At 41.8% G+C, this 15,885-nt stretch overlaps 1 protein-coding gene and 1 non-coding gene across 2 annotated transcripts in view; both read left to right on the top strand.

The window, feature by feature from the left end:
• Farp2 (FERM, ARH/RhoGEF and pleckstrin domain protein 2) overlaps nt 1-15,885 on the top strand; it is a 108,474-nt gene that overhangs the window by 47,740 nt on the left and 44,849 nt on the right. Inside the window, exons 3-8 of the mRNA XM_057762832.1 lie at nt 549-653; nt 1,453-1,495; nt 3,279-3,357; nt 8,836-8,933; nt 10,721-10,835; nt 11,537-11,684. Of these exons, the coding sequence (XP_057618815.1) occupies nt 549-653; nt 1,453-1,495; nt 3,279-3,357; nt 8,836-8,933; nt 10,721-10,835; nt 11,537-11,684 (588 nt within the window). The remainder of the gene's footprint in view (nt 1-548; nt 654-1,452; nt 1,496-3,278; nt 3,358-8,835; nt 8,934-10,720; nt 10,836-11,536; nt 11,685-15,885) is intronic.
• On the top strand, nt 7,215-7,318 carry LOC130870580 (U6 spliceosomal RNA). The gene has a single exon (XR_009056724.1). It is a non-coding gene; the product is annotated as a U6 spliceosomal RNA (small nuclear RNA).

The raw sequence follows: 15,885 nt of genomic DNA, 5'->3' as shown, positions 1-15,885 counted from the left end.
TTGTTGTAATTTGTTCAACATCTCTCTATTCAAATATTTTTTCAGCCAGAAAGTTAATTCTAGCTCTGGGGAGGCAAAGGCAGGTGGATATCTGAGTTCAAGGTCAGCCTGGTCCACAAAGTGAGTTCCAAAACAGCCAGACTACACAGCATGTGAATACTGTCAAATAATAAAATATTCACTGGAACACTGCATAAATAGACCTTGGAACTCTGCTTTTTATTGGTAAATTATGTGGTGAATTATTTGATAAAATGTTAACTGAGACTAGAAATGGTTTCTGTAGTCTAAAGTCACAAAGAAAGATGACTAAAACACACTGAGACTATAAGATAGAGTTTTTGTTTGCATATTTATTTTGCTATTAGTTTCTAAGCACAAGATCTATTTATTTGCTGTGTGATAGCTTGTGAATCTTATAACAACAAAAGCAAAATGAAGCAAGAAATTCAATAAAACTTTATGTGGAACATGTGACTTTATGACAGCTTTTACGTACCTTTGTTCTTGTCCAATCAGTGAGCTTTTTCTCTCCTGTCTCCTTGCAGCCTAAGTGTGATGGACAGGTCTTACTGACACAAGTGTGGAAGCGTTTGAACCTGATTGAATGTGACTACTTTGGTCTGGAGTTTAAGAACGTCCAGTCCTACTGGGTATGTGCTTTTCATTTGCTTTCGGAAACTGGGTCTGACTGTGTTGTAGAATAGTCATGGTGTCCGGGATGTACAGAGCATTTTAGGTCATACTGTAATGATGTAAACAAGTTGTTTGATAAATGACATATTATTCTTAACAAAGCTGTGATATGAAAGTACTTGGTTTTCAGCTATGGAGAGCGCATCTGCCTTTAAGCCTAAATGCATAGCCTCCCTAAACTCATTCCACCCACTAGCATCTGTGCCAAGGGAACCTGAGTTGCCATGGCAACCACTGATGCATCCTGCTGAATATGAATTGTGTTGCAGGTTGATTTTGAGCAAAGTGGACTGATTTTTGCATCATTTTACTTATTAGACAAACTGTAAAATGTGTGGTGTAGTATTATTATTATTTATAGATGTGACTTGTTTTTAAAACAAAAAACTTATCAGCCCTTTAGATCAGAAAATGTGTCGTTGCTGTGCTGTGCCGAGTTTTTCTGCTCCGGTGCACAGCAGACACCTTTCACATAGCAGCACCACTTCAGGTTGCTGTTTGCGCACAGCTGGTTCTGGTTGAGACTGTAGAGTTACCCAAATGAATGTTGTGGAGTTGTAGCACATTAATGCTCCTCCAGCTTCTTGAAGCAGGTGTTGCTGAGCTTCCTGTACAGCTTATTAAGATATGATGAATGTGTAAGAGAACAAAATAAAAATCCTGTCATAAAATCTGATTGTTTGTATTTTGTAGCATACTTACTAAATGAGGAGATTTTTAATAGTTTTATTCTCTTCTATTAAAAACCCTGTTTAGATTTGGCTTGAGCCCATGAAGCCCATCATTAGGCAAGTGCGAAGTAAGTACCTTGTTTAACTCTTAAAAACCTTCCTCATTTAAGGTGACTTGTTCTGGAACAGTGAATTCTAGGTGTGTTCACAGCCATTGTCACGGCCCTGTATAGGTGGTAATAGTCACAGTGGATCAACTTGCTTGGTATCTTAGTTGTGGATCAATATATTAAGGGGAAAAAGAAGTTTCTAAGTCATGAGAAGACATTGACAGGCCTCTTTTAAGAAAAATGCTTCTGTGGTTAAGAGCACTTGCCCTCACAGGATCCACTTATAACCACCTGCAACCCTTTCCCAAGGATACCTGCCACCATTTTCCAAGGGCACCAGGCAGCTCCACCACTTAACAAAGCAAACGTTTTGGCTTGGGGATTTTTCATGTTTTCTTGGTTTGGGTTTTGGATGTGGGGAGAGGAAGCAGCTTCTTTCCACATATTCCAGACTGCCCTTGCAGTCATGATCCCCCTGCATCAGCCTCCCAAGAGAAGGGAGTAGTGCATGTGCTACCATGCACAGCATTGAATACACCTGGTTTAAGTGACTACATTGAAAGAAGGATACACAGAAGTAACTCGTGCAGAGAAGAAAAGGCTGTTGGTGTTACCATAGTGTGTTAGCCAACTTCCTCCTCTTTCCCTAACAACTGTACAGCCCGGCTGTTAAATTTCAGTGGCACAGACATCAGATCTGCTGTGTCTGGTGCCTTTTGCAGAGTCAGGCTGTTCTGGTTCGGTTAGTGCCAGTGATGTTTTCTCTCTCTAATGTATATAAGGATGGAAAAATGTATTTTTATTACCACAATATAATGCTATAAGCATCTTAATATAATTTTATCCTAAAATGTAAACAGAAATTTATTTTATTCTATGTGTTTGCTCATTTTCAAGACAAGGTCTGTCTTTATAGCTCAAACTAGTCCTGAGCCCATGATCCCCTCTGCTTCAGCTTTCTAAGTACTGGGGATCTTACATCACTCCTGGCCCATATTTTTTTAAAAAATATTTATTGTTGATGCTGCTTTTGTTTTTAGGGTCAGGGTCTTACTCTTGGCCCAGGCTACCTTAGGCTTACTGTGTAGCCTAGGATCGCTTCAGATGCCCAGCAGTCCTACTGCCTCAGTCTCCCCGGGGCTGGGGTTACAGCCATGAGCCACCATACCTGGCTATAATTCAGTTTGGTTGTTTTTTTTTTTTTTTTTTTTTTTTTTTTGAGAGACAATCTCACGTAGTCCAGGTAGTCCAGGCTGGCCTCAAATTTGCTAAGTATCCAAGGATGACCTTGAACTCCTGGTCCTTCTGTCTCTAGTGCTGGGATTACAGGCATATACACCACACTTGGTTTTCATGTGGTCTTGGGGATGGAACCCAGTGCCTTGTGTATCATAGACACATACTTTACCAACTCACTATGTCCCCTCTGGCTTGTTTTCTTTTTCTTTTTGAGGCAGGGTGTCACTGTTAACCCCAGATGGCCTAGAATTCACTTTGTAGATCAGACTGGCCTTGAACTCACAAAGATCCACTTGCTTCTGACATCTAAATGCTGGGATTAAAGGTGAGCACCACCATACCTGGCATTAATTTTAAAGTTTTAATCTGTAATTTCCCACCTACTTTAGAATGTTTTCGGAGTAATCTCTGCTTAAAGCAAAATATTAAGATTTCTTAATACATGTGTATTGAGAAAGTACTCATAAATGTGTGCATAGGAAATTTCTTTAAAATTTTATTATAGAAAGAAAATAAATATGGAGATTAACCTTATCAGTGAAATTTTATTTTATTTTTACAGGGCCAAAGAATGCAGTGCTTCGTCTAGCAGTAAAATTTTTCCCGCCAGACCCTGGTCAGTTACAGGAAGAGTACACAAGGTAAAATGTTCACACTAGCCAGGACTTTGTTGTTCCTCTGCCTGAGTGATTAGCGTGAATGAGATTGCGCTTCTACTTAGTTGTCACTGAGTGTGGCTAAACTGTATTTTTACGACATTTTATTTATTGTGAAAAAGATTATGATACTCTATTTTAGTGCTATAATTTGATGAAATATTTCTTGCACCCAGAGAGACTGAATTTTTGCTGGACCTCACAGCCAAGTTCATGATATACCTTGAGATCACATAAGCTTTATCTTCGTTTTAGTTAGGATTTTCATTGCTGTGGAAAAGCAGCATGACAAAAGCAAAACCTGGAGAGGAAAAAGTTTATTTCATTTTAAAACTCCCAGGTCACACTTCATCACTGAGGGAAGTTAGGGTAGGAACTCAAGACAGGAACTGAAGGAGGAATGCTGGTGACTGGCTTCCTTTGCATGGCTTGCTCAGCCTGTTTTGTAACCCCTCATCCTTTGGGATGGTCTTGCCTACATTAATCACGAGTCAAGAAAATGCACCACAGACTTGCTCACAGACCATTCTGGAGGGGCATTTTCTCAGTGGAGGTTCCCTCTTCCCAAATGACTCCAGCTGTGTGAGACTGACAAAAAGCCAACTTAACATGTTCGGTTCCTCCTGCCTTTAAGAGAGCTTCGTAACAGCCAGCCTTGCCTTGGATTTCCCGTGGAATCAATCTTTGTAGCCGAGGCTAATTCATGGCTTCAATCTTAAGTTATGTCCTCTTCCATGCCCCTAGCCCGGATAGAGTGTGTGTGCATACATGTGTGTGCCATGGTAACTATCTGCTGAAAGCATCCAACAGGTTAGATCAGAAGCAACCTTGTAAGTATTCACCATAAATGTTGGGAAAAAAAATATAGCTATTATTTGTCTGAATGATTTAGGGGTGGTAAAATGACTCCCCTTATAGAACTCTGTTAAAGATTTCTTCTATAAAGGAATCCTTGTCCCTTTCTCATGCTGTTTTTGGTGTAGTTCAATAAATTCAGGCCCAAGTTCCTTGTTAGGAGACAGACAGGCATAAGAAATAGTCAGACTTTAGGCAGGCACAAATATATACAACAGCAGAACACAGATTGACCAGTAACCACAAAATACGACAGAGAGAAGATATGAGGAAAATAGTGGAGAATTCAAATTTGGTCTTGTTCTTAGTCACATAAATACAAAATGAAGGGTTTTGTTTTCATTCTTATGCAACATCAACACATTTTGGTACCTTTAAGGTTATCTTTGGTGCATTAAAACACACACACACAATTAAAACAAAAGGAATGAGTGAGAGCAGGTTGAATGTCTCAGTGTGGGTAAAGGTGCTCGCTGCCAAGCCAGCTGACCTGCACTCAGTCCCCAGAGCCCATGGTGGAGAGGGACACAGCCGCCCAAAGTCTGCTCTCACCTTCACATGCATGTGTGGGGAACAGTGTTATCCCCAAAGAAATATGTAAGTTAAAAATACATGAGCTCGGAGACAGATAACAGTAAACACAGTTAAAGGGAGCATCGTAGGTTCTTACACAAACACAAACATGAGGTAGAGCTTAGAACAAGGACTTATGCCTAAAATTTGAAAAAAAAAACCTTTAATGGTGTGCTAGAACAGTTTCAAGTCAGTATTCTCTGGTTGGCTAGATTTATGTTTATAAATACAATTTGTCAAAATTCTGGACAGATAAATCTTTGTCAATAAAAGCCTACTTAAGTGGGAGGTGTATACCATGCTGTAGTCCTCGTGAATAGGCCGTGGAATGAGTGGGGCAGGGGTATAAGGAAATTCCCCTTGCTTCTCTAATTATACATTGCGTTTTTGCAGAAATTATTGGCATATTAACAGTAGTCCTCTAGGTGGTAAAGATTAGGAAATCTTTTCTGTACTTTTTATGCTCATGCATATATATTTATAATCAGAAATAAAACAATAACTGTAAAATAGGTTCAAGCCGCATGGTGATGCACACCTTTAATCCTAGCAGAGACAGGCAGATTCCTGAGTCTGAGGCCAGTGCCCTGGTCTTACAGAGTGAGTTACAGGACAGTCAGGGCTACACAGAGAAACCATATCTTGAAAAACCGAAATAAAATAAAAATAAAATGGGCTCAAGACCCTGGGTAGATGCAGATGAAAGAGAATAGGATACTATCATAGTGTCCCCCAAAATGACTCTTAATTTCTGACTGCACCAGGATCGTAATTGAGTCACAGTGACCCACTCTTAAATGCTCTGTAGGTCACAGAACACCAGAAACTCACAGAATCAGGTGCAAGGAGAGGAGGACACAGCATCAGCTCAGCCTCTTGTTCTCAGGTAGATGAAGGGACCAAACTGTAGACAGCAGAGTAGTGCTACCGTGAGTGCACACAGAAAGCAGTGCTACCGTGAGTGCACACAGAAAGCAGTGCTACTGAGAGTGAACACAGAAAGCAGTGCTACCCTGAGTGCACACAGAAAGCAGTGCTACCCTGAGTGCACACAGAAAGTAGTGCTACCCTGAGTGCACACAGAAAGCAGTGCTACCGTGAGTGCACACAGAAAGCAGTGCTACCATGAGTGCACACATAAAGCAGTGCTACCCTGAGTGCACACAGAAAGCAGTGCTACCGAGAGTGAACACAGAAAGCATACCTTGGCTTTTTTTTTCTTTTTTGGTTTTTCGAGACAGGGTCTCTCTGTAGCTTTGGAGTCTGTCCTGGAACTAGCTCTTGTAGACCGGGCTGGCCTCGAACTCACAGAGATCTGCCTGCCTCTGCCTCCCGAGTGCTGGGATTAAAGGCATGCGCCACCACCACTCAGCAAAAATTTATTTATTATGAATACATTGTTCTGCCTGCATGCCAGAAGAGGGCATCAGATCTCATTACACATGGTTGTGAGCTACCATGTGGTTGCTGGGAATTGAACTCAGAACATCTGGAAGAGCAGTCAGTGCTCTTAACTGCTGAGCCACCTCTCCAGCCCTTGGCAATTTTTTGAAGTCTAAGAAGCACCCCTTTTTGAAGGGGAATCATTTTTAAATCATATTCTCACAAATTAAAATGCTCTTTGATTCAGGATCCTGTGTCAGAGTATTAGGTTCAGGTTGGTTTGGGACATTCTGATTTTGTTTGTTTTTGTTTTGTTGTTGAAAAAGGTTCTTCTGACTAAAGCTAACCTTTAACTCACTGTGTGACTGAGAATGACCCTCTGTCTCCATTTCCTGAGTGTTAGGACTCTAGGCTTTGGCCACGACAGCCTGTCTAAGTGTTGCTAGGGATGGATCCCAGGGCTTCAGGCACTTGGTGAGCACTCTACAACATCCCAGCCCGAGGAAGCCAGTTATTCTCCTCTTATTTTCATTCAGAAGGTCTTTTTCCCCTTTAATTTATTAAAATGTATAACTATGGTAAAAAGAAAATTTCAGATAAACTTACGTAAAATGAAAAACCAGTGTTCTTTTGTCCTTGCCCACCCTCGCACTCCACTCCCCAGGTAAGTGCAAACACTGGCAGAAGTCTTTGTGCGGGTTGCAGCCTTTCCATGGACACAGCAGAGCCTTAAGAAAGTTAGGCTGCAGAGCACAGCCAAATGACACGTGTGAACTCTCAGTTGGAATGAACTGTCCCCATTTTTAGCAGTCCATGGCCTTTCACACTGCATGTGGACCGGCCCTAATTTATTTAGTCATTAGCATCTTAGTGCATTTGGGGCTTATTCTCAGTCTTCTGTTAAAATGTCACAAATAAGCATCACTCTTGGCATGCCCTTGTGAATGCTGGGAGTGCTGCCGTGGGGAAACTGTTGGCCTGGAACCGCCTAGTTAAAAAGCACACACATCTTAAGTTCTAGGAGCGTGCAGGCGCACCTGTCAGCTGCACGCATGCTAAAATTGGAAGGACACAGGGATTAGCATGGCATCTACACAAGAACCATATGCAGGTTCATGAAGCATTCCATTTCATTTTTCAAAAAGAGAGAATGTAGCATTTTTTTCACATGTGTGTGTCTTCCTGCATGAGTTTCTGTGTACCACGTGCCTGATAACCACCTAGCCATCAGAGTCTCTGAAGTGGAGTTACAGGACAGTTGTGGAGCCCCCATGTGGATGCTGGGAGCTGAGCCCTGTCTTCCAGAAGAGCAGCCAGTACTCTTAATTGCCGAGTCAGCTCTCCATTTCCAAATCTAGTAAAATTTTAATAGTTTGTACCAAAGTGTAAATTTCTGTGGAGATAGGGAGTTTGGGTTATTCACCAAGTTTTGCAACTCCTAGAACAATACTTAGAAAGAACTCTTAGGCTGGGAGGTGGTGGTGGTGCATGCCTTTAATCCCAGCACTCAGGAGGCTGAGGCAGGTGGATCTCTGTGAGTTCGAGGCCAGCCTAGTGTACAAGAGCTAGTTCCAGGAACTGGAGAGATGGCTCAGTGGTTAAGAGCATTGCCTGCTCTTCCAAAGGTCCTGAGTTCAATTCCCGGCAACCACATGGTGGCTCACAAACATCTGTAATGAGGTCTGGTGCCCTCTTCTGGCCTGCAGATATACACACAGACAGAATATTGTATACATAATAAATAAATAAATTAAATAAATAAATATTTTTTTTTAAAAAAGAGCTAGTTCCAGGACAGGCTTAAAAAGCCACAGAGAAACCCTGTCTTGAAAAGTCAAAAAAAGAAGAAAAAACCTCTTACTCATTGCTTATTAAAGGATTAAATTAAGATATAAATATTTTCTTTTCTTTTTTTCTGCCTGCCTGCCTGCCTACCTACCTACCTAATTTATTTATTTATTTAGAGACTGGGTCTGACTATTATGTTGCTCTGGCTTTCCTGGAACTCACTATGTTGACTAGACTGGCTTTGAACTCACAGAGACCACCTACCTCTGCCTCCAGAGTGCCAGGACTAAAAGTGTGTGCTACCACACAGTTTGCCTCACAAATGCTTCCAAGTTGTCTTCTCTGTCTACATTTTCACCAGTGGTATTTTAAAGCACTTGTTTCTTAGATCCGCACCGAGACTGAGTATTACCAATCTGCTTAAAAGAACCACGGCACATTTGAAGCTGTCTTAACTGTGTACTTCTGTTCTTCCTTCCAAATCTGTTGAGTGCTGTTTTGTTACGTGAATTTATGAACTTCCTTGTTGAAGGTATTATCTTAGAGAGTGTGATTGCGTGGGTCAGTGGTAGCCTGAAAGACTAGTTTCTCTGTCCTGCTGTTGGACAGAAGCTCCTCTGTATGCTGAGTCCTTGGTGTGTGCTCTGACGTGCACGATAGCCTGCTGAGCTCTTGTCGTCTGACCTTTGGTATCTGCTTGCTATATGAAAGGGCTTTTGTGACTTGGCCTGTTCTTGGAGGACTCTACAGTTTGTTCAGTGTTGTGTGCTACTCCGCAGAGCTGTGTGCTCTCTTAGAGAGGCGTGGCTGTATTGTGTTCAGAGAACTTTTGGAGTTGATCTCTTGCTTTGAATTTCTTTCTAGGTACCTGTTTGCCTTACAGCTCAAGAGAGACCTCCTGGAAGAACGCTTGCCCTGCGCTGCCACCACTGCAGCCCTTCTCATATCCCACCTTCTGCAGTGTTAGTATCTCCACTGTGGGAAGATGCGTGGGCAGGCGCCAACAGAGCTGCCCTTAGTTGGCTGGTGCTCATGTGTAACTGACATGCCTGGTTTTGGTTTTTTTTTTAAATGTACATTTCTATTTAGATATATTCTTGATAAGATGAAAGCTAACTTCTTCAATGCACCACTCCTTGAGGCAAATAGCTCTGCATATAGACTCAAAGCTAGAATTGTAGTCACATCCATTCTTTAGCGTTGTCTCCCACATGTGTCTTCATGCTTCCTCTTCCCCTTCCCATGCTGAGAAAGAACACCGAGCTTTCCACATGCTAGGCAGACATTCAGCCACTAAACCACAGAACCAGCTCTTGGATGTTTTGTTGTTGTTATTATTTATATTTTTACACAAATATAAAATATATATATTTGGACCAGTCTTAATTTGTGCACCCCCAGACCGACCTCTGTCTCCATGCCCCATCTACCTTTATCTAATTCAACAGCAATACATATTCAGAATCCGGCATAAATCAGCTTCTCAGTGCACCCAGAAAGGGGCCTCCCGAGGGTGAATCACAGTCCTCGCTGTCTTTAAACATTAACACTAAAGGGAAGAGAACACTTTCTTTTAATGTCTTCCATGAAACAAAAGGTGATGGAGAAGGATATAAAAACTAAACTTACTTCAGAAATAAACTGTGAGAAGTGTAGCAAGAGATTCAGAGACACGGCTGTGTGTTTTTCAGGATTTAGGAAGTCACAGGAATAGAAAGAGAAGAACCCACATTGTTTCGACTAAAGGTGAGGCCATGTCATGGTGCACTTACTATGTACAGGCAAAACATGTACAATAAAAATAAATACTTTGCCAGGCGGTGGTGGCGCACGCCTTTAATTCCAGCACTCAGGAGGCAGAGGCAGGCGGATCGCTGTGAGTTCGAGACCAGCCTGGTCTACAAGAGCTAGTTCCAGGACAGGTTCCAAAACCACAGAGAACCCTGTCTCGAAAAACCAAAAAAAAAAAAAAAAACTTTTTAAAATTCATAAATTTAGGATATTTTTGAAAATTTGAAAAGCTCTGAAGGGAAAAATGATTTAGCGTGCATTTTTCTAAAGGAAAATGATTATTGTGGTTATAGTATTCATGAGACAATATATGTATAAGCTGATTTTTAAAAACAGAAGCCAGGCAGTGGTGGCGCACGCCTTTAATTCCAGCACTTTAATAGCAAAGGCAGGCAGATATCTGAGTTTGAGGGCAGCCTGGTCTACAGAGTAAGTTCTAGGACAGCCAGAGCTACACAGAGAAACCCTGTCTCAAAAAACAAAAGGAAAACATAGTAAGCAAGGGCTAGAGAGATGACTCAAAGGTTAAGAGCACTTGCTGCTCATGCAGAGGTCTCGGGTTCTGTTCTCGGCACCCACATGGTGGCTTATAACCATCTACAACTCCAGTTCCAGGAGTACATGCTTTCTTCTGGCCTCCTCAAGCTCTGCATGCACATGGTATATGCACATGATACATATACATGCTATAGTCATATGCAGGCAAAACACTCATACACATAAACTTTTAAAAATCTTTTTTAAAGTAAAATAAAAATGGTCTTTATACTCAGGATTTACTATAAACTCTAATCAGAATTTTTGGTCTTCAGGAGTTGGAGGGGTAAATCACTATGTCTTTTCTGTGTTTACCTATGAACAGCATATTTAGAAAGATAAAATATAAAGCATCTGCATGCTCAGTGCTCATCATTTATTTCAAAATCTTAAGTGGCTGACTTTCATTGTCTCATCTCAGCGGAGATAGGAGATTATGATGAAGCCTTGGATCGAGAACACCTCAAAGCTAATGAGTACTTACCCAACCAGGAGCGATCCCTGGAAAAGATACTAGACTTCCATCAGAGGCACACGTAAGTTGGTCGGGAAGGGGGGTAGTGTAGTTCCCCAGCTGTGAGATCATGTGAGCATCACTTTCCTGAAGGCTGCTTACTAGGATGCTGGCCAGATTCACTTCTGTGTTCTAGTGTTGTAGCCTGGTCAGTGAACTACCTGTATGTGGGTAGATCCAGTTACTTTTGTTGTTGCTGTTTTCTCAAGGTAGGGTTCTCTGTGTAGCCCTAGATGCTCTCTCTGTAGAGCACGCTGGCCTTGGACTCACAGAGATGTGCCTGCCTTACCTTCCAAGTGCTGGGATTAAAGGCATGTGCCACCACCACTCCATAAATCCAGTTGTTTTGTGACAGTATCATTTAGGACATTTCCTTCAGCTCACTTTTTGGTGGCTAGATATGTTGTTTGCACATAACTTCAAGTAAGTTGTAAATCTGGTCACTTAGTGAGTTCGAATGCAACAGTCTATCTTTTACAAGTAGATGAGAATAAGAAGATAGAAGACTAACATAGAAGGAACCTATTTCCTTGGCTTCTCTATATGGTATGTTAGCTTGTAGTGGGTAAATGCATAGAAGTGAGCCATATTCCCTCTGAAAACAAAACCTTCCACACTGATTTGTTGCCTGGCTTTATCTCATTGTTTTTCTGACTCAGTTTCTTATATGCTTTGACTCCTTTAGAAGACAAGTCTGATATGTTAAAATGTTCTTTGTTATAGGGGCCAAACACCTGCTGAATCAGATTTTCAGGTGCTAGAAATTGCAAGAAAATTGGAAATGTATGGCATCAGGTTTCACATGGCTTCTGATAGAGAAGGGACCAAGATTAACCTGGCAGTTTCTCACATGGGCGTCCTCGTGTTCCAGGTAGGTGGAAGGACAGGGAGGGGCAGAGCAGGCCTGAGTCCTGGTGCACAATGAGTGGGCATGGTTTGTTGTGTATTTGTTGTGTATTTGTTGGTGGATTTTTGTTGTGATGAGTGAGTGCTATGTGTGGAAGAGAAACTTAGCACATTATCTGACCCTGCCTGCCAGCCTGGCCAGCACCGCTTTCTTGTCCTTCTCTCACATAAAACCCTGCTCACTGCCCTGGAACTCACCATCCCCACTACCACCAGGGCTGACCACTGCCCAAAATATCTCCTCTGTTATTCATTCTGATGTTGAACCAAAGTGATCCTTGGGAATCAGGATCTTTTCTGGGGTTGGGGGAGCTGTGGACATTCTGGGGGTAAGAACTCTGCTGGCTACGAGAGGTTTTGATGACAAGAAGCTCAGAGTTAGACAGTGGGCCTGAAAACAGAAGGCCTGATTTGTCTGTATGACAAGCCGTTGCAGCCCGCTGGCAGACACAGTGTACATTCCCTGTGCTACTGGAAGAGTCCCCCTCCGTGGTTTGTGTCAGAGGTTAGAATCAAGGCACCTCCCTGAAAATGTAGACTCACAAGAAACCTGCAGTTAGAAGGTGACACAGTCCCTCCATGTGTCAGCTCCCAGGAACATTGGCCAGATTGACAGGAAATTGGAGGCTTCTTTGAAAAGCCTGATTGTCTAGCCCAAAGGTGCTGATGGTGGTATCTGCAACAGAGCATTGGTGTGGAAGCTTCTCTGGAAAGCTGAGTACTAGGGCGGCACAGAGAACCCCATCTGTCCCTAACCTGGGTCTATCCTTTCTCAACACTGTGGAGCACTCGGTCCCGGCTTCTGCCACACAGTGTCTTGTGAGAATAAGTGTGTACATCCTGACCCTTCAGACCTTTATATGCATTTCTTATGGACAAGGTGCTCTTTTACATAACCACAGTGCATTTACCACTGATACCTTAATACTGTAATCCCAGCTGTCACGGAGCTGAGTTGGTATCACAAGTTCAAGGCCGGCCTGGGCAACAAAGCGAGCCTCAAAAAAAAAAAAAAAAAAAAAAAAATTGGCAGCATACTGGCTCATTGGGTAAGTTTGTTTGCTGCCAAACCTGATGACGTGAGTTTGATCCTCAGAACCTGTTCTGCCCTATCAAAAGGCCAAGGCAGTTTCTTTATTCATCAACCAATGAAAGCAACATACAAACAGAAGGACCCCCATACCATTTCCCCTTTTCTGTTTAAACAAAAAGGAAGGCTTTAACATAGTAAAATTATATATAACAAAACAGGTATCAAGTAAAAGCTACAGTTACAATGTTTATCCATATTTTATCTTTTCATAACTGAGGAAAACTATCATGATGACCATCTATTCTCCAACTCCATCAAAAACTCCAGAAGGATATATTACCAAAGTAAACTGGAAGTGCATTGTAGCAACTTCCAAAACTCTAGAATTGACAGAAATATCTTGCTACCTGGACAGTCAACCAAAGTTCTTCTCTATCATTAGAGCATCCGTCTTCAGCCTACAGGCACATAGTATCCAGCAGACTTTCCTATGAAGCAGGAAATTTCAAAGACAGTTCAGTCAGTTTCTTCTGTGTCCTGCAGAATGTCTCGCAGACTCTTTCATGAAGCAGGAACCCCAAAGGATCATCTCACCTTTAGGCAAGTTCAGCAGTCCTCTCTCTGTAGGTTCTACATGTCCAGTTTTTACAGCATACCATGAAACAGTCCAGGCAAGAGCAGTTTCTTGCCCAAATGGCTAACCAACTCCATAAGAAGTGTCTTCAATGCCCATCTTCCTCTTGAAATAGCTTGGTGCTGCCAGGAGCAGATGTGTCTCATTGTCATGAAAAGTCCTAAGTTATTAAAAACATTTTAAATGCCATATTCTGAAGGTCTCTGAAAAATTTGAAGAATACGTATCTAACTTAAGTATATCTCTATACATCTAGAAAATCTAATATAACTACAAACTTGACTATTATAGATTCTCTAGTAACCTATATTTCTTAATTATATGTTACATTTTTAAATGAACTATACAATCACAATACCTTAATCAAGAGCAGAAATATACACATAACAAAATTGAACTTAAATTTGTATCAATAAACCAAGATTCATACCAATGCAAATTATTCATACCTATATCATATTCCCCCTTTAAATGTAAATAAACATTTATAGACAATATTTGGACTATGGGTGCAGTTCTGTCCATCCTGCTGACTGGGGGCACTGTTAATCAGGTCTTTCATGATGTATCTTGTGTGCTAGATCATTTCAGTCAGAAGTTGGGCGAAGTAATTTTTTGAGGATGTTTATGGCAATCTTTCAGGAGGTCTTGGTCCATGAAACCATATTTGCCTGGAGGCAATCCACAGGTTCTCATCTTCTGCGAAAACAAAAGAAGAGCCTCTTTTCCAAGCAGTTTATCCTTAGACTCAAATTTGGAAGTAATGATATCTTTAGAACATATATGCTGGTTTAGCTTAGCAGCCTCTACAATGAAATGTTTCTCTGTACTTAGTTCCTTCACAGTCAAAAAATTCAAAGAAAATACAATAATACACATAATCCAGACTCTGTGAATTTTCCATTTTACATGGCTTATTTTTTTTACTCCTTTTAATCTATGACTATCTGTACCCTGTCTCTTTAAAGACTTTACCGTTTTTATTTATTTATTTATTTATTTATTTATTTATTTATTTATTTATTTTTCTGGATTTTTCGAGACAGGGTTTCTCCATAGTTTTTTTTTTGGTTCCTGTCCTGGAACTAGCTCTTGTAGACCAGGCTGGCCTCGAACTTACAGAGATCCGCCTGCCTCTGCCTCCCGAGTGCTGGGATTAAAGGCGTGCGCCACCACCATCCAGCACTTTACCCTTTTTTAAGCATTAACTTTATTTTATGACTTTCTATACTCTTTTTTCTTCTCTCTCCCAACCCTATGTACATTTATCCAACACTGTGACTCGTATAAAGTTCTTTTTTATGTCTGAATCTGTCCTTATTGCATTATCTGTAATTTTTTACTGTCTTGTAGAGCTTTTAAAATGCTAAGCAGCTTGGTTGCAGATGCTCTGGATGTTGGCTCTGCCTATCTCCAATTTTAAAATGGTGGAAGTACCACCAGTGCTAGCTCTGGGGCCACCAGGCAGGAGCCGCGCTCAGCAGTCCAACCTCAAGAATGAGCGTGCAGCACGTAAACCCTTTTTATCTGAGTAACAGCCAAATCTGCCATGCAGAGCACTGTGCAGCCTGGAAATATCTCTTTGGATGGCAGTGGGAATCCACCATGCACTCCTGCTTGTGCACTCTAGTAGACCTGATCCAGCTGCCTGCCCAAGCGGGAGTGCTGAGCCATGGGCATGGTCTCAGCGACTTTCCTACTAACACTGGTGGACACACAAACACCTGGGCCCACAAATGGCATCAAAATGCTTCATAGCCGGCAGCACATCCCAGGAAGCTGCATTTTAAATTGGTGCGGCTTTTTTTCTGTTATTGCTGCTGAGTCAGGAAAACCTCAAAGTAGCTGCGGCATGCCACCAGCAAATCGCAAGCTGTGTTAAACTCTCTCTCACTCTCTCTCTCTCTCTCTCTCTCTCTCTCTCTCTCTTTTTTTTTTTTTTTGTCTAGAATTTCTTTTTCAAGCTCTCTCAGGTTTTACGTGGATTTAGTTGACCATGTTGGAGCACCAATTGTTGCAGGAGAGGACCCGCTTGTTTGTCCTGGCTGCCTGGCTAACTTACAGCCAAAATAACCACACAGAAACTATTGATTTAAACACTGCTTGGCCATTAGCTCTAACTTCTTATTGGCTAACTCTTACATATTAGTTTAACCCATCTCCATTAATCTGTGTATCGCCATGTGGCAGTGGCTTACCGGAGATTCTAACCGGCGTTTGTCTCAGGCGGAGGATCCATGGCTTCTCTAACTCTGCCCTTCTTCCTCCTAGCATTCAGTTCTGTTCCCACCCCCCCACCCCCCACCCCCCCACCCCCCACCCCCCGCCTACCTAAGTTCTCCCCTATCAAAAGGCCAAGGCAGTTTCTTTATTCATCAACCAATGAAAGCAACACGTAAACAGAAGGACCTCTTACACCAAGAACCCACATGGAAGAAGAAAAGAACTGACTTCTACAACTTGTCCTCTGACCTCAACACATGTTCCATGACATGTATG

This window comes from Chionomys nivalis, chromosome 2, assembly GCF_950005125.1.
Source record: "Chionomys nivalis chromosome 2, mChiNiv1.1, whole genome shotgun sequence".
Lineage (NCBI taxonomy): Eukaryota > Metazoa > Chordata > Mammalia > Rodentia > Cricetidae > Chionomys > Chionomys nivalis.
This window is presented reverse-complemented; position numbering and strand designations above follow the sequence as displayed.